The sequence below is a fragment of the Westerdykella ornata genome (genome assembly GCF_010094085.1).
Source record: "Westerdykella ornata strain CBS 379.55 unplaced genomic scaffold EI97scaffold_3, whole genome shotgun sequence".
Taxonomy (NCBI): Eukaryota; Fungi; Ascomycota; class Dothideomycetes; order Pleosporales; family Sporormiaceae; genus Westerdykella; species Westerdykella ornata.
Window position 1 is genome coordinate 916,703 of NW_022986853.1, and position 21,295 is coordinate 937,997.

General features: G+C 54.5%; 9 protein-coding genes across 9 annotated transcripts; 3 read left to right on the forward strand and 6 right to left on the reverse strand.

Moving 5' to 3' along the window:
* Positions 1-807: 807 nt before the first annotated feature.
* Positions 808-1,566, reverse strand: EI97DRAFT_370347 (PSF1 domain-containing protein; the record flags this gene model as incomplete). Its single annotated transcript, XM_033795226.1, has 3 exons — positions 808-901; positions 961-1,478; positions 1,540-1,566. 3 exons carry the CDS (start codon positions 1,564-1,566, stop codon positions 808-810), a joined length of 639 nt encoding a protein of 212 aa, XP_033657026.1.
* A 608-nt stretch (positions 1,567-2,174) lies between these two features.
* On the reverse strand, positions 2,175-4,474 carry EI97DRAFT_177958 (uncharacterized protein). Its single transcript, XM_033793479.1, has 4 exons — positions 4,362-4,474; positions 3,814-4,293; positions 3,700-3,756; positions 2,175-3,647 (listed from the first exon to the last, which is right to left on the reverse strand). The coding sequence occupies exons 2-4, from the start codon at positions 4,057-4,059 to the stop codon at positions 2,376-2,378; spliced, it is 1,575 nt and encodes a 524-aa protein (XP_033657027.1). The 5' UTR covers positions 4,060-4,293; positions 4,362-4,474; the 3' UTR covers positions 2,175-2,375.
* A 1,614-nt stretch (positions 4,475-6,088) lies between these two features.
* EI97DRAFT_439827 (uncharacterized protein) lies at positions 6,089-8,599 on the forward strand (the record flags this gene model as incomplete). The annotated part of the gene is made up of 1 exon (XM_033799582.1): positions 6,089-8,599. The coding sequence occupies one exon, from the start codon at positions 6,089-6,091 to the stop codon at positions 8,597-8,599; it is 2,511 nt and encodes an 836-aa protein (XP_033657028.1).
* A 415-nt stretch (positions 8,600-9,014) lies between these two features.
* Positions 9,015-9,892, reverse strand: EI97DRAFT_178163 (uncharacterized protein). Its single transcript, XM_033793480.1, has one exon. The coding sequence runs from the start codon at positions 9,659-9,661 to the stop codon at positions 9,212-9,214; it is 450 nt and encodes a 149-aa protein (XP_033657029.1). The 5' UTR covers positions 9,662-9,892; the 3' UTR covers positions 9,015-9,211.
* EI97DRAFT_439828 (uncharacterized protein) lies at positions 9,699-12,980 on the forward strand (the record flags this gene model as incomplete). The annotated part of the gene is made up of 5 exons (XM_033799583.1): positions 9,699-9,833; positions 9,903-9,979; positions 10,029-10,877; positions 10,925-11,562; positions 11,626-12,980. 5 exons carry the CDS (start codon positions 9,699-9,701, stop codon positions 12,978-12,980), a joined length of 3,054 nt encoding a protein of 1,017 aa, XP_033657030.1.
* Positions 12,981-15,227: 2,247 nt separating this feature from the next.
* Positions 15,228-17,018, reverse strand: EI97DRAFT_370715 (putative patatin-like serine hydrolase; the record flags this gene model as incomplete). Its single annotated transcript, XM_033795245.1, has 3 exons — positions 15,228-15,977; positions 16,028-16,826; positions 16,882-17,018. The coding sequence occupies 3 exons, from the start codon at positions 17,016-17,018 to the stop codon at positions 15,228-15,230; spliced, it is 1,686 nt and encodes a 561-aa protein (XP_033657031.1).
* Positions 16,594-17,207, reverse strand: EI97DRAFT_430559 (uncharacterized protein). Its single transcript, XM_033797725.1, has 2 exons — positions 16,882-17,207; positions 16,594-16,826 (listed from the first exon to the last, which is right to left on the reverse strand). Exon 1 carries the CDS (start codon positions 17,185-17,187, stop codon positions 17,023-17,025), a length of 165 nt encoding a protein of 54 aa, XP_033657032.1. The 5' UTR covers positions 17,188-17,207; the 3' UTR covers positions 16,594-16,826; positions 16,882-17,022.
* A 317-nt stretch (positions 17,208-17,524) lies between these two features.
* Positions 17,525-18,367, forward strand: EI97DRAFT_430560 (2',3'-cyclic-nucleotide 3'-phosphodiesterase). The gene is made up of 2 exons (XM_033797726.1): positions 17,525-18,025; positions 18,089-18,367. Exons 1-2 carry the CDS (start codon positions 17,619-17,621, stop codon positions 18,267-18,269), a joined length of 588 nt encoding a protein of 195 aa, XP_033657033.1. The 5' UTR covers positions 17,525-17,618; the 3' UTR covers positions 18,270-18,367.
* On the reverse strand, positions 18,338-20,509 carry EI97DRAFT_430561 (GLE1-domain-containing protein). The gene has a single exon (XM_033797727.1). The coding sequence runs from the start codon at positions 20,178-20,180 to the stop codon at positions 18,471-18,473; it is 1,710 nt and encodes a 569-aa protein (XP_033657034.1). The 5' UTR covers positions 20,181-20,509; the 3' UTR covers positions 18,338-18,470.
* Positions 20,510-21,295: the final 786 nt, after the last annotated feature.

A 21,295-nucleotide genomic window follows, 5' to 3' on the forward strand; every position in this document is an offset into this window, starting at 1 on the left:
TCTTCTTGGGAGGAGGTGGAACGGCGGATCGTGGAATTCTGTCAAAGGATTGATGCAGAGTGAGGTGGGAAAAGACATTGGCTTCTGGATACAGCATGGTGCATTCCCTAGCGGACGACAGAGGGGCCCTGGCAGGGCTTCTGAAGCGAGGGGGTTATGGTGGTGGCTAGGATGAGGACTGAGGAGGGGTCAAGTGGGTGAGAGCAAAGCACTACTCGACCAAAGTTTTTTCTGAGGCGTGCACCAGAACGGGTCGTGATGGCTAGAGATGATAAAATAGATAAGCCGACGTCATGGGCTAACCCTGTTTCGGCACTCGCCCTGGCTGGCCCGGCCCCAACAACTGTTCGCAGCTGCCAGCAAGAGACTTCAACGTTTCGACTCTTGCGACCCATCACACCACAAAACCGGGAAATGGCGACTGCGGCTATCCATACTGCGTATGCAATGCTGCTGCTGTCCTCTCGAATGCCCACCCGTCGCATCCGCCTCCTGCAACCCCCAGCTCCGCATTTGGGTCGGATTCTGCATCTTCTGAGGACTCTGTATTGCTGGCGCAGTACGACTCCTGCAGCGTGGGTGGGAAGAGACTGCCCACGGTGAGAGCCGATGATCTGCCTCTTCTCTCTGCTTCCCTCAACATCGTATGCTGAACCTCCCTTATCCTGGATAATCCGAATCGTCACTATCCTCCTACCTACATGGGATCGGGTCGTGGCATCCGGCACCGGCTTGTGGACAGGGGTCGTATCAGGCATTTTATTCCGAGCATCTTGGTCGTCTGTCATCTTCCACCCCAATTCGTGCTCAACTCAGGCGCTGCAAATACCCCTGGGAGATCAGCCGTTCCACATCACCTTGACGTACATAGAACTGGCTGTTCTTCGTCAAGGTAATTGCGCTGGAGAACATTAGCCCAAAGCGTTGTGCAAAGCCATCTCCAACAACAAAGGCGCATACCCGTATTCTGTTTGTATCTCTCCTGCGTCTTTGAGCACTCGTACATCAATAAAGAGATCCTTGGGCGGTTCCAGGCTGCCTGTCAAATCAATGTCCGTCCATTGTCCCTTGTATGCGGCCAACAAATCGCTATATTGGCGGACGTATTCCTCTTCCTCTGGGCTTAGGCTGCTTGAGCTGCCGTCCCCTTCTCCGGCCGGCCTGTTGCTATTTTGTTGCTGCTGATATTGCCTCTCGAGCACATCGACGCCATTCCAGCACATCTCCTCCAATCTATCCGACCGCACTCGGTGATACGCAAGAAGACACCGTTTGTTCCGCCGCATGCACAAGTGATTGACCAGTAGCGCACAGGCAGTCGCAGGCTCGGTGGATGGATTGAACGAGCCCGCGAAAGGCTCGAGGATCGCTGCGACGTCCTTGTCCAAATCCCGGACTTCGCGCGTTACGGCTCGGACCATTTCCGTCTGATAGGGCGGCAGATGTGCCAGCGACTGTGTGCGTTTGGCATGTTGCACCTGGGCGACATTAGCTTATCTCTTTCGCTGGTGCAGGTGGACGATGACAAGATGGAGCTACCAATTTGTTCCCTATTTCCCCGTACATGACGGTGACTGTGATAAAAGTAAACGTAGAGAAGCAATATTCCTCAGCTCAACTGACGGCTCGCAGACAGCTTTAGCGACGGCCGAGTGGGGTGGACGCGAGCAACTTTGAGTACTCCGTATGCGCCTTCAGAATGTTGAAGCTGGCGGGGACCATCTATCGTTCCCAAGGTTGTTGTCCACGCCGGATTTAGTGCCAACCTCGAAACGGGTCCGTGCACTTCGACTAAACTCTGCCAGGTAGGTTTGCAACCTCACTCTTCGAGTCCTCTTTCACTGATCAAACACGCTCGGCTCTTCCAAGCGCATGCTCTGTGTGCAATTCACATATTCAAAAGTCTAAGAGACGGCGCCTACAAAGGTGATGATATTCAGGCCAGGATCATCGTCTCACATGGTGCATGTACCCTCTGGCTGTCGATCTCAGTCACAGCTACCTTTGCAGAATAATTACTGATTACAGAACCGATCTATTCTAATCCACAAATCATCGGGAAGATAAACAAGAACACAAAAGACCCAAGCCCTAACAAACAGCCAGCCCTTGTGGACAATGGGTGTAGAGGATCGAACTGGTTGAATTGGCTACAAAGTGAGATACTGCTATAGAGAGTGTTGCGAGGTGGGGCTGCATGCAGATAGGGCATCCCGGAATAATAGTTGTTCCGGGATCCGTGCGGGATGGCGCGCAGTTCCATCACAATGGGTATCTATCCTGCAACACCAGCAACGCCCGTTGAAACCAACATTGCCAGTTGATCCAATCCCAACCATGCCTTAACTCGATTGCTTTGGTGGACCCCTTACACGCTATGCAGCGTGATGATCCTCCATCCACTTTTCAAATTCCGATCCTTGTTCCATCGTGATCATGGTTGGATCCGGATGCCAATGTTCGGTATGGAAATCATCTTCCGAAGAGGCCAGGAAGGATTGGTCCGTATGCGGATGCATGTCTCTGTCGAACTCGTCCAGATGACCGCTCTGAAATGAGGAAGACATCATGCTCGACTCCATATCTGGATGGCCTCCATCATACGCAAGGAGCATCGGGTCAACCTGACCGTCCTGCGACAGCGGCGTTCCTACAGCGGAATGGAGGTGCTGCATCATATCCGCTGCATTTCCACCGGGCAGTCCCAACATGGCTGGTTCGGGCGAGTAGTGCATCGGCAACCCTGTCGAGCTTATTCTCCTCATGTGCATCTCCTCCATGACGCCGGCCGCCATACCCATGTTGGGATGACCACTCGATGGATAGTAGTGGTGGTAGTAGTCTCCTTGTACCGGCATGGGTAGCGGCCTCCCAGCGTTGGGCAGCTCCCAACGATAACCGCGATCGAAGTATACCGCATTCATCGTCTCTGACGCATTGACGGCGTATCCGAGATCCCTCTCCTGCCTTTTGGACGGTCTGCTTCGAGAACGACCCTGCCCAGGTACATACTCGGCATCATCCAGGTCGCTGGGCTCCTCATCCGAAAGCTCATCTCTCCGCCTCCTCACTGGGACCGACGCCTTGCTTGGGGAGAACTTATAGTCTGGATGGGCATTCTGGTGGTTGATCCTCTCGATCTTGGCGTACTCGTTGAAGAGTTCGCGGACCTCTGGCGGTTCCAGGTTCCAGCTCTCTCCGCATAATGAAGACACGACTTGATGGTTATTCTGCAGACACTTCTGCTTACTCCACTCCTTAGTGCGTTCCGCGTAAGCTGAGCGATACAGCATGAACGAGTTCATCGGCCTGGTAATGTATCCATTCCTCCCCTCGGCTTCTTTGCGCCTCTCCTCTGCCGGTCTATTCACCAACTCCTCTATATTCTTCATCGGTACCGATGTCATGTCCTTGGTCAAGATGCTGAGGGGCAAAGTAAGTTTCGGTGCTTTCGGCTTTTCGCCCTTCCCAGCTTTTGGTTTCCTCGACTTCGGAGTAGCCTTAACGCGCGTCTTGACCTGCCGTTCCACAGCATGCGAGGTTGGCGGGGCAAGAGCCCGCCCACTGCGGGTTCGCCGTTCGAATTCATCGTTGCCAGCTGCAGACGTAGGCGTCGGAGGCGAACTTTCAGCATTCGCCTGGGGTGCCTTCAAACTGTCAGATATCCATAAGCTCCAGTGTCAATGGCGTTTCACTTACATTAAGCCCGTCGAAGCTATTGGACTCATAATGGCTTAAGCCGTCACCATGGACCTTCTAGTGACTGGTCAGTCTTCCATCAAACGAGAGCAGAAGGGCTTGCCCAACACTGACTGCTTTAGAATCCGGGTTCTTGCTGAAGTGATTGTCGTCCAGCTTGATGGAAGAGATATGATCGGCATACGGCACCACAACATGCGCCGAGGGGCCTGTGCGATCAAGACCGTTGCTGCCGATGTTGGCTGGGTGGTGCTGTTCCGCATTGTACTGCGCAATCTGGTGAAGGTTCAAATGCAGGTCGGCATGGTCACTTGGAGGAGTAGGAGGGGGATGATGACGACCTAGTGATTCTGCCATCATTTTTACGGAGCGGCTGTGACGAACTTTTGTTTCAACGATGTTTTGCAGCAGGCCGCGTTGTGGCGGTTCAGAGGGGATCCGAGAATCGTTTCGATCCGAAGATGGTCTGTGTTTCACGGGTGCACACTGCAAGTTGCGAACCAAGAATGAGCGTTCTCGGAAGATAACGTGGTTTTGTGAGGATTGGTGAAGAATGGTGCGTCGTAGCAACGGAGTGGACGGATTCTCATCCAGGTATGCAGGCACCGGCTCCCTCTGTGCCCCCAAACCGTGGTTCGAACTGACGAGACTAATTCAATTGCTGGATCTAGGACTGAGAGTTAGCGCACGCCCTAGAAGCCATGGGTTTGCTCCCATTGCAGGATGCATTTCGGATCTCAACCAATGTAGAGACGAACCTGTTGCAGGTACCCGCTGCTCACCGGCAATTCCAGCCACGAAAGAGCAATCAAATGCGAAATGAGAGATAAACAGGCGTTAACGTTAGGCAAAACGTGGGGTGTCTGAGGTTATGGTTTGGTGTAGTTCTTTGTCGAACGACTTAGGCAAAGCTTAGGAGGTGAGTGGATTGGTAGGACTTCTTTGTCCAGTGAGGTGAGTCCCCCAGACGTATTTGTACAGAGGGCTAGTCCTCGAGTACACTGCTCACGTAGGGGAAAGCCCTCGCCGTTGCTGAAGGCGGACAAAGGTACCAGGAGACTGGTAATCGTGGATGTCTCTAGCCTTTGCCACCATTGGTTGAGGTGCCCACCGCTTTTCGCAGATGGCTGTTCAGACGGAAAAGGTGTGGTCGCAAAAAGCCACCGCAACTCAACTTGAGGGAGAGATGTCAAGGAAACAGGAAAAAGCCCTCGTATTCCAGGCACAACTGCGGTCAAATTCGCTTCCCCACGTCTGCTGCATCATGGTCCCCTGGGATGCCGACGATACCCCTCGCCCGGTCCCTTACCAAAGCTTGACTGCACTTCTCTGCTGCTCATTGCACTGCCCAGTCCAACCCGTTCTCTGGAGAAGCCATCGAAGCAGTATCTCGTAATACCCTTTGTCTGAATACACTCAAAGTTCTGTTCACGACTACTCTGCTTCCGCTTGCAGACTAGGACACGAATAGTAGCATCCAGGCACTGCCACGTGAATCTCGTCCCTCAGACTTGGGCTATGGTCCCGCAAATTGCACTCATCTACATCATTTCCTTCCCCAAGTTTAGATCTTCGCCCCAATGATCAGTACACGCCCCGCATTTGCACCCTCGCCTCTCTGCGTTGCACAACTGTCCGGTGGCTGATGGTGATGGGGCCGTCACAATTCATCGTGCTGCTGGCGCAGGTCGGCCGCCGTCCAGCAGGTCTCGATGCAGAGGCCAATATTCCAGCCAGCATAAGGGTTTCCAGGTTATGGATCCATCACTTTTTCTTTTGTGAGGCACAGCAATCCCCAAGGAGGGGAGAGCAGGCGAAGAGGGGAGGTTAGAAGACGCGCCATCTCGATACAGTTAGCGTCAAAGGAAGCGGGCGATCTGGGGGGGACGAGCACCCACGAGCTCCGCCATCCGTCGCGTGGAACGCCCCTCTCAGGCACACACGCGTGGGAGCATGCTTTGACAGTATGTTGATGCACGTCCACCCTCTCTCACAGTTTCAGATTTCGATCAGGGACATTTCGCGGACAATGAACCACCGAGGCGAAAACGTGCGGGGGCTGTGAGGACAAACGGCTTGCTTTGTTCCCTGCAAATCCTGAGCGCGCGCCTGTTTCATCATCTTCCCTTTGTACATACTGCATACCCATCGTTGTTGTCCGCGCGGATGAAAATAGCATCTCCAGGTATTTCTAACTATAGCACCGAGTTTGTTTTGGATTTTTTTCGGTTCTCTTGCCGTTGTAACAGCATTTTGCAGGCGTTTGTTTCGAGGAAAAAAAGTCTTTGGGTGGTTCTGCGCATCCCCCTTTTTGGGGTATCCGAGGCAATCTTTTTCATTTTTGCAATCTACGTTTGCATCTTGGGTCATATAGCATACTACTGTAATCATGGCGACGAATAGCGAGAACAGGGAAGAGGAACCCTCCACACCAGCAAGGGAAAATGCTTCCCGACCGCGAAGTATCAGGAATCTCCAGGAACAGCCCAACGCCGGGACCAGGGATGGAGCCAGCGACGAGATATCGATTGGTTCGGGAAGACATCAACGCATACGACCCCTTTCCGAAATCCCGGAAAAGGAGGATATCGAGAACCTAGATGCCGTATTCAAGGACCGACAGCATGAGTTCGACCAGAGACAAGCCACCCCTTCAGACACCGGATCGATGCAGTTTCAGGAACAAGGAGAAGGGCACGACGTAGAGATCGACGGCGCATCCATTTACACGTACGAGACGGAGACGTTTGGAGATACATCCTCAATCTACACCACGGAGTCTCGGTCGCGAAGACTTCGCAGCGACGAGAGGGTCCGTCCCAAGCGAACGACAACCACGGTCGACAACAGGCCGTTTATGGACCCCACCGTCTCCTTTTCCAAGAAGGCCGAGGAGCAACACGCCCTGTACCACAGAAACCTCCAAAGAGATATTGCCCAGAAGGAATACAATTCCCGCAGGCAATCCGCCCAGAATTCGCCCACCATAGAGAGAACGCTGAGACATATCCATACCCACGGATCGGCGGACGATGGCGGTGGAGAGAATACTGGTTCGCCTCTACGAGGAGTGCACCGCCCGTCTTTGAGCAGCAAAAATAGCACGCCATCGCGGCATGGAGCGCGCAGTTATCACTCCATAGACAGTCTCAGGTCAGCGTCTCAAGACAGATCTGCGTACAAGTCTATGCCCAACACGCCGAACAAGGAAATGCGAGGCTCGCCCTTGGGGTCGCAACACAAGCGCTTGTCGGGAAGCTATTCTCAAGACCCCTTTTCGCCCGAGTCGCCGGGGCTGCGGGAATTATCAAGTCTGCAGCGGGCGCTACGGGATGTGCTGGAAGAGAAGAAGCAGTTGAAGGCGGAGCTCGACGCTGAGAAAGAGCGGAATAGGGAGAGCGAGAGGAAGCTGGAAGACAAAGTCAACAAGCTTGAGGGTTCTCTCCAAGAGGCTGAGCAGCGGGCCATCGAGGCCGAAAAGGACGACCAGCTCAAGAAGGCTCTCGAGGTAGCGAACAAAATGGCGGAGTCAGCCCAGCAGGCTGTTGAAGAGTTGAAGGCGGCCCACTCCGATCTCTCCGAAGCGCAGGCGTTGCTTAAAACAGAGGTCGATACCCTCGGTGCAGAGAAAGAGAGACTCGAAGAAGAGCTGCGACAGAGGACATCTGAGAAAGAGCTTCTGGGCCAGAAGGTTGCTGAAATGGAAGCAAAGATGTCTGAGGAGGGAGGCAAGTACGCCAAGGCCATGGAGCAGCTTCTCGACGATGTGTCAGCGATGCATGGTATGGTCGCGGAGAATGGTATGAAGAGCCCTGCCGAGTTCAAGGATATGTTCGAGCTCGGCAGGGAGGGTCCGGACGAGGCCGCTGAGCTGCGTATTGGCATCATAGAGCTGATGGTCCTGTACGGTACCAAGGCATCCGCCCTGGCGGAAGAGAAGGCGGCACTGGAGCAAGAGCTTGCGAGCCGGCTGGATACCATAACCGAAATGGAACAGAAGCACCTGGAGGAACTCCGGAACCTCCAAGAGGAGGTTGAGAAACAACAGGGCCTCGCTCAGCGCCTCGCAAGCCAACTCTTCGCAGAAGCAAACGCAGAGGACTCCAAGCAAAAGGACGACTGGGAACAGCTCTACCACGACAAAGAAGCCGCCTATCGAAAGCTGAGCGACGAACACGAGCGCCTTCGTCAATTCACCATCGAATCCAACGCGCCCGAACTGAAGAACCAAATCAAAGTCCTCGAGGAGCGCCTCGTCCACCTCAACAAGCGCTACAAGCTCCTCGCCACGCAGCGCAACCAGTTCCGCGAGGCAGCCGCGAACTGGGAGAACGAGTACCGCGCCGAGCACGAGCAGTACCAGCAGAACCTGCGGGAGCGCGAGACCATGATCGAGCAGCACGAGCAGGAGATGCGCGAGACGATCAAGCAGTACTACGACCACCTACCCAAGAACGACCCGGAATGGTTCGAGATCGACGCGCTGCAGAAGCAGGTCAAGAAGTTGGAGCAGCTACTTGCCCACAAGGAAGGCGAGGTCCTCCGCTGGCAGAAGGAGCGCGATACCGCCGTCGAGCGCTTCCACGAGGTGCGGACGGCCATGGAGGAAGGTCGGTATATACGCTACGCGGGACTGTTTGCGGACTCGGCGCCTAGAAGCGGGCCTCGCGTACCGAGATATGAGAGCGAAGAGGAGACGAGGGAGCGGATGAGGAAATTGGAGGAGTTGAGGAGGAGACAGAATGAGAGGAGGGTCAGGGAGGGGAAGGAGGAGCGGAGGGTCGAGGAGATTCGGAGGGATAGGTTTAGGGAGGTTGGGACCAAGTATCCGCCTCTGAGGCCTGGGTGGAAGGAGTTGGTGAAGAAGAGTCCCGAGGAGAGGTGGGCGGTGGAAGCCTGAGCGAGAGAGAAGGAGAGGGAGAGGTCGGGTGATGCATTTGGCGGTTTTTGCATGGATATATCTTGCATTGGGCGGTTCCTTGGATGTTGTGTTACCGAGCAAAATTGTACATAGCTAATAGATATACGTTTATTCGATGTTGGGGAAGTTGGTTGTGTGCGTGCTATTAGCGCGACCTCGGAAGATGAGCGTCTGACCTCTTTGCCCAGCGAAACGCGTTCCCGCTTCCAGAATGTGACACGGTGTAGCCCAGACTCACATGGGCGCGATTGTGGTACATTTTGTCGAACGCGGGACGTTGGTATAAGCATATCCTCGTGGACCCATCATCCTGCAGGACCCTAACCCGTATCCGGTTAGTCTGTTTCTACTTTCAGCTACCCGACCTGCACAACCGTTTACGCCCCATCCGCCCCTCCTACTACTAGTCTACCGGTATGCCAACTGCATTTCTTCCTCACCGTAAAGTCCAACCTCGGGATGACGCGCCTGCCCCTGCGTTTCCCCCTCAACAACAAATAAATGGGACCCGCAGCGGGCATCGGGACAAAACCCCGGTACCGCCCCTCCCCCGCGCCGCAATCTACTCATCCCGCAGATCTACTAGGGTTACTACAATATATCTCGTATGACGATCCAGGAGAACCTTGGAAGGCAGCAGAGGGCGAGGCGGGGGAGGGGGAAATGTAAGTTACTTTTTGTGCCGACGGTAAGCTTGTAAGCTTGCTGCTGTTGGTGGAATGTTACGCAAGGATTCTGCGGTGGGAAGGAGGGAAGTTGGATATGTTCCGTGTGATCGACCTTGGACATCTCTCCAGCTGCGGGTGCCGTTTGTGAGCGGTGTAGGCGTGCGCGGTGCCTAGGTATAATTGGGGAGGTTCGCTTGGCTGGGTTGGGGTTGGGGACGGCAGGGGAGGAGGAGGGCGGTGGGAGGATTGGTTGGTTCCTGCTGCGGGTGGTGAATGAGGAAGTGTATATTAAGACGGTGACGGGCGAGCATCTCAGAATCCGGTGCTTCTTCCTTTGCTTCCCTCCTTCCTTCCTTCCTCTCCGTTTCCCCATTCACGACTCTACCTACCCTACGAGCTTCTCGGACGACATGAAGCCCCTACTCAAGTTCCTAGCTACGGCATTGGCGGTATCGAGCTTGGCGGTTCGAGGTGAGGCGCGGGTGAGTGGGTCTTTGCCGCACGAGAGGATTCGGCCGTATAAGCGCGGGCCATTGCAGGATATTGTAAGTGTGTGAGGGTGTTTGTCGCGGTGGTGACTTGAGGGGATGTGAGTGGGCTAAGTGGGAGTATAGGTCACTTGGGATGAGCATTCGTTGATGGTACATGGGAAGAGGGTGCTTTTTTATAGTGGGGAGGTTCATCCGTATAGGTGGGTTACTTACCTTCATGCTCGAGTACACACAGACTGACTAGACTAGACTCCCCGTCCCCGACCTCTGGCTCGACGTCTTCCAGAAGATCAAAGCCCTCGGCTTCAACGGCGTCTCCTTCTACGTCGACTGGGCCCTCCTCGAAGGCAAACCGGGCGTGTACCGCGCAGAAGGTGTCTTCGCACTGGAACCCTTCTTCGAAGCCGCTCAAAAGGCAGGAATTTACCTCCTCGCTCGACCGGGACCGTACATCAATGCCGAAGTCTCGGGCGGAGGCTTCCCCGGCTGGATCCAGAGAACCAACGGTATGCTGCGGACGAGAGCGCGGGATTTCCTGAACGCCACGAATTTGTACATGGAGTCCGTAGGGAAGACGATTGCGGCGGCGCAGATCACGAATGGCGGACCGATCATCCTGGTGCAGCCGGAGAACGAGTACACGGAGGCGACGGCGAGCGTGCAGCCGTTCCCTGATCCGGTCTATATGCAGTACGTCGAGGACCAGCTTCGAAAAGCTGGCATCGTCGTCCCGCTGATCAGCAATGATGCTTCTCCGAAAGGGTACAATGCACCGGGTCAGCCTGGCGATGTCGACATTTACGGGCATGATGGATATCCTCTTGGTTTCGATTGCGCTAATCCGACGGTTTGGCCGGATGACAAGTTCCCCACGAATTGGAGGGAGCTGCATTTGAAGCACAGTCCAACCACCCCGTACTCGATTGTAGAGTTCCAGGGTGGATCGTTTGATCCATGGGGAGGACCTGGCTTCGATAAGTGCTCTGTTCTGGTAGGCGCAGAGTTTGAGCGCGTGTTTTACAAGCAGCTGTATAGTTTTGGTGTCACGATCCTGAACATCTATATGACGTTCGGAGGGACCAACTGGGGAAACCTAGGGTAAGAGCCTGTCTTCTACCCGAGACACACTACTGACGTGGACACAGCCATCCTGGAGGGTATACATCTTATGATTACGCGGCCGCTATCCGTGAAGACCGTCGTGTGGACCGAGAGAAATATTCCGAACTCAAGCTGCAAGCCAACTTCCTTAAAGTCTCGCCAGCCTATCTGACCGCTGCACGCGGGAATGCTTCAAGCACCACTTCGACGACAGCAACGGGTCTCACTGTTACACGTGCTTCTGAGGGTAATACTGCCTTCTATTTTGTGCGCCACACAAAGTACAACACCCATGATACGACAAGGTATAAACTACGACTTTGGACGACAGCATTTGGCAATATCACAGTTCCACAATTGAACGGCACGAGCCTGACCCTCAGCGGAAGAGACGCGAAGATCCATGTGAGCGACTATGACATTGGAGGCGCCACGCTGGTGTATTCAACTGCCGAGATATTTACTTGGCATAAGTATGCTGATAGGACCGTCCTCGTCCTGTATGGTGGGCCTGGAGAAACCCATGAGTTTGTTCTCGCTGTTACGGGGTATGAGGCGCTGGAAGGCGAGGTCGTGGCGGCTGCTACGAGGGGATACACATTGATCAATTGGAAGGCGACGGCCCAGAGGAAGGTCGTCAAAGTGGGTGTTGGGAAACCCTTCATCTACGTCTACTTGCTCGGTAAGGAAATCGCGTCTAATCATTTGCTGTGGCTCCAAAAGGCTTCAACTAACTTGGGTGTAGATCGCAACTCAGCATACAATTACTGGTCTGTTGATCAAGCCCCTCACGACTCTTCGAATCCCATCATCCTGAAGGCGGGTTATTTGATGCGCACAGCCAAGGTAGACGGCGATACTCTGTCACTTACCGGAGACATGAACTCAACCATCCCGATTGAAATCATCGGCGGTGCTCCTCCTACCCTGTCTACACTGACGTTCAACGGGGAAGACGTGCCCTTCAAAGTCGACAAGGACGGCATCATCAAAACCGAAGACATCAACTACCCCAAGCCGAAACCCTACATTCCCAAACTGAACACTCTCAACTGGAAATACCTCGACGCTCTCCCCGAGCTCCAACCCACCTACGACGACCACGCCTGGACGCCGGCCAACCTCAACAAGACATACAACAGCCACCGCCGCCTCTCAACCCCGACATCCCTCTACGCTTCCGACTACGGCTACCACAGCGGCACCCTCCTCTACCGCGGCCACTTCACCGCCACGGGCACGGAAAAGTCCCTGTACCTGTTCACCCAAGGAGGCTCTGCCTTCGGCGGCTCCGCCTGGCTCAACAACACCTTCCTCGGCTCCTGGCGCGGCTACGACGCCGCCACCAACGGGAACAACACCTTCACCCTCGCGAACCTCGCCCGGGGGAAACAGTACGTCATCACCGTCGTCATTGACCACATGGGCCTAGACCAGAACTGGGTCATTGGTATCGAGACGATGAAGAATCCGCGCGGGATCCTAGATTACAGTCTAGACGGCCACGAGAAATCGGACGTGCGGTGGAAGATCACGGGGAATCTGGGCGGCGAGGATTACAGGGATTTGTCGAGGGGTCCGTTGAATGAGGGTGGATTGTGGGTTGAGCGGCAGGGTTTGCATCTTCCTGGCGCTTTGTCTGCTACGAAAGGCAGGTTCGCTTGGAAAGAGAGTAAGGGGCCCGTGAATGATGGGATAGGTGGGCCGGGAATCGGTTTCTTCGCCACGGAGTTTGAGCTCGGGTTACCCAGCGGATACGACATTCCCCTCTCGTTTACCTTTTCCAATGACACGGCTACGACATCTGGCGGAGGGAATCACTCGGTGCCAGCGGCGTACAGGGTCCAGATCTACGTCAATGGATGGCAGTTTGGCAAGTTTGTGAGTAATGTCGGGCCGCAGACGAGGTTCCCTGTTCCCGAGGGGATACTGGATTATCGCGGGAAGAATTATCTGGCGGTTGTGCTTTGGGGGCTGGATAACGGGCGGACGAGGATCCGGGGGTTGGAGCTGGGTGTCGATGCGGTGGTTTGGAGTGGGAGGGCGGATGTGAGGGTTGTGGAGGGGGAGAGGTATGGGGTTAGGGATGGGGCGTATTAGATGGAATGGGAATGTGGGAGGTGGAGAGGCTAAGGGTGGTGGGTATGAGGGATAAGATGGAGAGAGGGCAGATTTATGGGATGAGGGATATGCCAGCGCGGGAGGGAACAGGGGTGAATGAAGTATCATACTAGGTCTGGCAAAGGATCAAAGACCGATTCTCTTCAAATACTGCGTCCCATGTGTTGGTGTCAAGCCGGCGTTCAACGCAGTTGGTACCACGGACATGATCTGCTACGGGTTACAACATAGGGGATGGACAAGCAGTCAACAGCTGGCTGACTACTGCGGCTTTCCCACGTCCCGAATTGAACATCACACTGCACTTCCTCCAAGGGTCAGGTAACCTGCTCCGCGCAACCTAATTAGCTGCATTCAATCAGGCCACTCGTGTCCTTTTGATCCTAATGATCCCGTCTCTTCTATCCTCCCCAACAAACCCCCCCACCACAGGCGGACGCTAGCTGTTCATATCTTTCAACATAGAAACCTGCAGTATCATCAGCCTAGCGTAGGTTGTACAGTCAATCTGTAGCTACCTGCAAGGCTGCTCTAAGTGGAATCTCAAGTTATTAGATCAGACAAACTAGCTGTTCGGACCTAGATAATAGGTGACTATGGGAAAGGAACACATTCGAGAAGCGTAGAAGAAGCATAATTCATGAGTGTACCTTTTAAAGAGAAGGACAGACTAGTGCCAAAAGGATAAGTTAATATTGCAGAATGCACTGAATGAATAACAGCTAATCGACAGACCACCCAAAAGTAGACTTATGCCAACAGCACGAGTTGGAATGCAGAAATACAATGTATGAATGGACCACAGTCTATAGACAATCCCAATAAAGCTCAACTCCACGTCACTCACTTCCCTTCCCTTCCATTTCTACTTCAATTTCTCTCCTAACCCTCAACCTCACCTTCGCCATCAGGCCCGTGTCCCCTCCGCAAAGTATTTCATTAGTCTGGATGATTGGGGTTCTCTCGGAAGAAGCTCGTCCTCATATCGACCTCCTCAGCAAACCGCACGCTGAACTCGTCCAGGGATCGGCAGCGTCCGAACCCCAAAAATCCCAGGTCGACCACCTCCCCGCGTTCGCCATCATAGAGCTCGCTTACGCGCGAGTTGACCGTGTAGTCAAACGCCTAGAGAGATGCCCTGCTATCACCCGCCGGCGTGGCAAGTATGAGGTCGTACCATCGCCGTTTCGTCTCGGCAGAATCCCCCGTATCAACCGAGTGGAGATTTACTATCGCGCTAAAAATGGCAGATGCGTAATCCTGAACTTTCGATGCTCGTAGACTGCCCAGTTCCCCAGGTGTGTGCACCAAGCGTGCAGGCCCATCGTCCTGAGGATCCGTGTAGGCGTGCGCATGCGTCCTTCATGCGCGCCCATATGTCTGATTGGGAGGTCCATGAACTGGTTCAGCGGCAGCGTTACGCTGAGGATATTTCTTGCGCGTCGAATGGCTCCGAGGATACGGTGCAGTTGGGCAGCACATCCTACGGGTCCCATAACCTCGGTGTTTCCATCGGGCCGGTATTTTGGCCAAACTCCTTCGGTGGTGAGGAGGATTTTGGTTCCGATCGTGTATTGGTTTAAGACCTGCTCTGAAGCGAGGATATCGCCGGCCGATACGGTGACGTGTGTCATGATGTCGGTAAATGTTCGTTATTGAGGCGTGATGCCGGCTTGCTTAGTGAGGAGCGATGCCGTTTATTGAAGTGAATGAGCGAGTGAAAGCTAAGCATAAGAGTTAGAAAAGTGGGAAGTAGAGTGCTTGGATTACGCACAACGGGAGGGCGCCGATTGAAATACGCTACGCTGCTCGGGAGACTAGCTAGTTCCTACCTCTTTGGAGAGTAAATAAAACGGGCATGCAGCTTCATAGCTCCTGGCCCCAGGCGTTTCCAGTGCCAGATGAGGCCGCAGGGTGGTCCAACTCTCAGACTAGCACTTCCCAACTCCACGGTGGATCTGCGTATGTGGAGTAGGTATAAGGAAGAACGGTCCACATCCATTCCCTGCGTGCTGCAGTTCGAAACGTAGTATGCGCAGAACGTGATCGTAATCGTTTGCGTATACATCGATCTCATCGGCCGATCACCCACAAATCTCAGGAGCTACAATGGCAGACAACAACTGAGATACCTACACCCTTCCAGACTCCTCTCACGTAGCAATACCCTTCCAGACTGAGTATATCACACACGACTACGAAGTCCGACGCCTGAGACCCATACATTCAGGTAAAAGGGAGCCCCTCAGCTCCACCCACACTCGCCGCCCTAACCCTCTTACGGAACCGTCCTTCACGCCCTTTCTTCTGAACTCCACCCTCCTGTACTCTCTCCCCGGACGGGGCCAACCCTGCCGTCGCCGGCTTCCTCCTCCTCACCAGCTGGTACCCTCTATCGAGCTCGACCTCAATGGCACAACGGACTTTCAGTGCGGTTACCGCAGGCCATACACTCCTTTCGCCACGCAGAATCCAGTAGTCAAGGCTATCCTTCGTGGGATTCTGGAGAAGCTTGACGAAGTCACCGGGCGAGAGTTCAGGGACGAGGGTGAGGCTCGCTCCGGGAACGCTTTCATCGAGCAGGAAGCGGCGGATTGAATGGGGTAACAGACTGAATTCGTCCAGTTGGTGAAGACGATGTTGGATCTCCATTACAAGTAGCCTTAGCATCGGCGTCGAGATATCCCATCGACTATCTTGGCGAGGATTGGGATGGTGCAAGTCCGAGCGGAGGAAGGGCGCGAGGTAAGGCCTCGCTTGGGAGACGACGAAGTGATTTACGTTGAAGAGTTCTGCGATGCGGTGGAGGGGAGATTCGCGGTCTGTATAGCGGGCGCGGGTCCAGGGTTGGAAGGTTGCTTCTTCGGCGCGGGGCCAAGGGGTGATGGCGCCGGTTTCGTCTTTGCATAGAAGGGTGACGGGACGGTAGAAAGAGGAGGACGAAGTGTTGGAGGCGAGTGCCGCGGGCCAGATGAGCTGGACATGCGTGAGACTTTGTGACTGGGGCGGTGAAGGGGAATACGTACGACATTGGGAGCTGTGAGGTAGTTCAGGAGATTTGGCACGCCTCCACTTCCGTTTGTGGAGACGGTGATGTTGAGAACTCTCTTGGTCCTATTATACGCCTCTTCAAACGTCAGATCCCCAACGTTACTGCGGACCACCTCTTCCAAGACTCCAACATCCAGGAAATATCCTTCCCTTATATATCGCTTGATCCGCCGAACTACCGTCGCCACCAGTCCACTCTGTCTCGCATTTTCTTCCCCTTTGGCAATGTCGGCGGTTTTCTTGAAAGCGGATAGATCAATACTGGATGAGTTGAGAAAGTCCAAGAGCTCCTCTTCGGTGTGAACTCCAACCAGTGCTGCAATGAGCGCACCCGTAGCAGTCCCAGCAATGATACGAGGCAGCAAACCACGAAGATGGAGGGCCTTGACTACTCCAAGATGACAAAGGCCAAAGATAGCACCGCCCTGCAAGACCAGGCACGATCTTCCAAACGCCTGTCGAGTATCATGCAACACATCCAACCTGGCCTGGTTCGTCAAGCCCGTATCCGAGCTGTGGCTCGTCGGGTACGACGCGAGGTAATCGATGGCCAGAGCAACCTGGGTGACATAGTCCTCTATAAGCAGCTTCGTCCCCGCATACGCCCGGTTGAACAAGCGCGGTGACGTGATATTCCCTAGATTCCGGACAAGACCAGAGCGTAACAGGCTCACAAGTCCTAGTATATCATCCTCTTCTCGCGCTTCGATGATAGCTCGAAGCCGTTCGTATATAAGGCGGTAATCGTAGTGTCTGCTCGTGGGGTTCTGTCGCCTGCGAACAGTATCAGCTGAGGTTTGAGCAAGAGGGAAGCGTGAGCAATAGATACCAGAGATCGAATCCCAACTCCTCATCCAACTGAAAAGCACTGGCCTCCCACTCTTCGAATAGTCTTGCCTCGGCCAATGTCTCTATCAACACGTCTCGAGGGCTCTTCTGAGTCCACCATGCATATAATCGCTGCATGGCATCAGCATATATATATACTCCGCATAGAGGAACGAGGACAAAAGCTAAGGGTGGGTAGGAGTTGCGGAGGACACGGGTTACTTACGAGTTGCCAGAAGAAGGCAACCTCGACGAAACAGCTGAGAGCGAGCTTCAGGAGGGCGGCTATATTCCAGCCGATCGCCATGGCGAGGTCAGCCGGGCGCCAGGGGTTGGCAGCAGCGGCATGTCTATTTGCCTAGGGTTGAGCTGGAGGGAATGAGATGTGTGGATGTTTGTCGTCTTTTCACGTGAAAGCGGACGTTGGGCGTTTGTCCGGGTTTTGGAAGTTGCCCGGTGGGAATGTGGGGTGTGGCGCGGGGCGCACTAGCCACAGAGGAGACGTCATCCCCAGCTCAACAGCAGCAGCAGTGCTAAGAGTACATATTGCAAGGTGGCTTGCATTCATTTGATCAAAAGGTATATATGTACGTTAATAACACATACCTCTTAGTTCCGGTCAATCTAAGAAGAAACCTACCCCAACAACCCTCAATTTCGCCGCACCTCATAGCTCCAGTCCGGGTAACGTTAACATTCCATCGCCTCCACCACACTTCAACTCTCCAAACCAAAAAAATGCCCGGATCCTCCCTCTGGCTCCTCCCCCCAAAATCCCACCCCCTCAACTCCATCCTCACCACCTGCATTCAAAAAGCCTCCTCTCACTTCTCCTCCCCCCACCTCTTCACCCCCCACATAACCCTAACCTCCTCCATCCCTTCCTCGGTCCACTCACCCGATCCCCAGAATTGGCTCGACAGCCTTCCCCTCTTCGGCGACCCTCCCACCAGCGTCGAGGTCAACTTCACGCACCTGGAAAGCCAAGATGCCTTTTTCAAGAAGCTGTATATCAGCATTTTGAAGGAGGAGGGGTTGATTGCCATTGCGAAGAGGACGAGGAGGTGCGTGCCCGGGTGGGAGGATGAGGGGGAGGCGGAGAGGTGGGCGGTGGAGGAGTGGGTGCCGCATTTGAGTTTGTTGTAGTGAGTTTTCTCCGATATCGACAGCTACCTCGTTGAGTGTGTCGCTGAGATGGAGTCATCAAGCCACAATTGCCCCAAGATATCGATCGAGGAGATTGAAAAGGTTAAGCAGATGGTGATGGATGCTGGGGTGAGTTTCACGTGGAATGATGACTTGAGTGGTTGGACAGGAGGGAGAGTGGTGCTGGTGCCAACGGATCGACCGATTGAGGAGTGGGAACCGATCGCAGAGAGGGAGATTTAGTCCTTCCGCCTACTCACCAACTGAAAATTTGCTCCGAGAATTGTAGACTCTGACGAGACATGAACGTAAGCTAGACCGTGTGCGAAGTGCTTCATTCTATGATGTGCCACTGCACAGTATGCTAGAGTGCTATAATTGTCTCGGCTATGCAATACGTCCCAAACTCATCCCAGATCGACCCATGAAATAAATCGCCTCGCTCTATTCCAGCGAGATACCCGCGGTCTTCCATACATCTGGATACACTGCCACCAAACTCGCCGTATCCTTCGCACGAGCTGGTGCTCGTTTCGGCATGACAATGGTCGCATGACGCAGCAACGCTCTCCCTTGGGCACCATAGAAGTTGATGACCTTCTTCGCGGAATCGCGCACCAGTCCCTTGAGCACCATGAAATGTCCCGTATGAAGCTGGTCCGACGGCGTATTGCATATCGAGGCGAGAGCGCGCCAGTATTCGGAGATGGGAATTGCTGGTGCTTGTACAGCCCGCAGACTCATCGCCGCAAAACCGTTACCCAGCCCGACCATGCGTTGGTGATAGTAGTTGACGTTCATCGGCGATCCTCCGACGTTTGACCAGCCTAGACGAGCCCTCCCTTCGGCCGTGTTGGGGTTCCCAGTGATGCCAAAGAGGATGGGACATGCGCGATGGAGCTTGGCCAATAGAAGATCGATCATAGGGATCCCGTTCCAGACGAATTCTTTGTCAACGAAAAGGCTGGCCGCTATTATACCGAGTTCCTGGATGATGCCAGACTCTTCTTTTGCGGCTTCGGAATCGAATTGCTTGATCACGAACTTCTCGAAACAGATGAAGGCATACAGTAGGATCGCAGGGTATTGTGCCTCAGACTCGTTCCCCAAGGTAGGCAAGGGGCGAGAGATGATGAAGGGTCGAATGTCGACGGTCGGGCCATTGACGTTTCGTGCACTACGCAAAACTTCGCGGATCTTGGAGATGACCACCTTGCTATCCTCTCGGTTGATAGTGACCTGGCCCGTTATCTTCCTTAACTCCCTCCTCAGATCACCGACAGGTCCTTTTAAAGGATGCCCCTTTTGAGCACACTCTGTCTTGAATGGCTTCCAAAAGGCTTTCATTCGCTGATGGAGTTTCAAGTACCGGGAATGGATGTCTTCGACATCGGATGCACCAATCGCTGCTGCGCCTGTTGGCTGCGCAGCCGGAGCCGCCGGAGCCGCTTTCACAGCCTGTTGCCACGGTTGGGTAGGTCGTGGTGGCGCTTGGGCTTGGGCTTTCTCTACTGCGGCGGCTTCTTCCCTCGTTTTCCTATCCGCTTCCTCTTGCTCGGCCTTCTGCCTGCGCGCTCTCTCTTCCAATTCCTTCTGGGCCTTGACCTTTGCCTCTGCCTCTTGTATCTGCCGCTGCTCCTCGGCTGCTTTCCGTGCTGCTTCTTCCTCGCGGCGCTTTGCCTCTATCACACGTTGTCGTGCCTCGGATTCTTGCTTGGCCTTTTCCGCCTTGATACGCTCAAGCTCCCGCTGCCGTTCTTCCTCTCGTTTCATCTGTCGAACTTCCTCCTCGAGAAGCAAGCGGTTGAGCTCCAATTCGGCCCCCTGCCTGACCTTGTCATGCTTGCGCTCGGCTCTTCTCAGTTGCTCCTGATACACTTCGGCGTGTTCGGCACAGACTTTGTCGAGGCGGTTATTGAACTCTTCCTCGGAACGCAGGAGTAATTGACTGAATTCCAGAATCATTCGCTTCGAAGGGCTGTCCTTGTCGAAGATGTCGAGGCGGGTGACGTCGCGAGGGGGGGAGCGGACGTCTCTGCGACTGGGGGAATGCCTTGAAGGGGATTGCCTCGAGGGGGAACTCCCTAGCCAGCTCGAGCTGCGCGGCGACGCGGAATGCATGGTTGTGGACGACGCGCCTGACTTGGGGGGCATGTCGAGACTCGAGCAGTGAGTCGAGGATCAAGGTGATTAAAGGAAGCAGAGAGGCTGAGGGCAAAAGAATACAGGAGGAGAAGGGCGGGGCCGATTTAGGGGAATTGCATGGATGTCGGTGAAAGTGAGTCGTCTTCCGAAGCCCGCGTTGAGCGTGTGGGGAAAGTCGTGTAGGCAATGCTCAGAGACGATCAGACTGCAAACTGACGGTAACGCTGCGACGACGACCAGAATATTCAAGTAGCGAGTGAATGGCAGACGGGAACGGCACTCTTTCACATCCCGTCGGAAATGTTTGGAGCAATCTGTGTTGTTTTTTTTTGGGGGGGGGGGGGGGGGGGGGGGGGGGGAGGGGGGCTGGGGCCCGGCTGGAGTGGTCACCAACCTCGAAAGTCGGAAGAAGAAGAGGAAGATAGTTGACCCGGCCCGACTCGGAAATGGAAAAACTATCGCCGAGGAGCCGTCCAAGAGCGGTATCGAGCTGGCCACCCAGTTTGCATGTGCTCTCACAGGACTAGATACTAGCTTGGCGTATCCGGACTTGAGGCAGCTAGCAGCTATATCGTCGTGTTGAAACGGGATCAAAACAGCAGCCTAATAAGGGGAAGTTGTGACGGCTAGCACAGCACACACGGTAGCATGACTGCTTTGGGATGCGCCCACTGACACAAGCTGCTCTCTCCTCGGTGGTGGTGCGGCGGTCCGATTATTGCGCGGCTGCGGGACTGGTTTCTCCATCGTACCATAGCCATTGTACCATTTGTACTGATTGCACTGATTTATGTGGTATCAGTGACGTATCTGATTGCGTCGTTTGCGGGCACCTCAAAGCGCTACTGATGACGGTCGCAGGAGGAGAGGAGGGGCTCTCGGACCTACTCCTCCCTACACTACTCGCTACTAGACTAGCCTCTCAAGTGCTCGGTATGAAAGCAGGGGCCAGCCCAGCCCGCCCGCCCGCCTCTCGCCCTCTCCTCCTCTCGTCCCCCCATCCATATTCGCCTTCCATCTACCTTCACCACCCTCACCTTCTCTTCCCGCACCCGTCGGTGACTCCTCCCTCCTTTTCAATCCCTCTTTCCCAGAGCCCGACGACCGCCTCCTTCTTTCTGTCA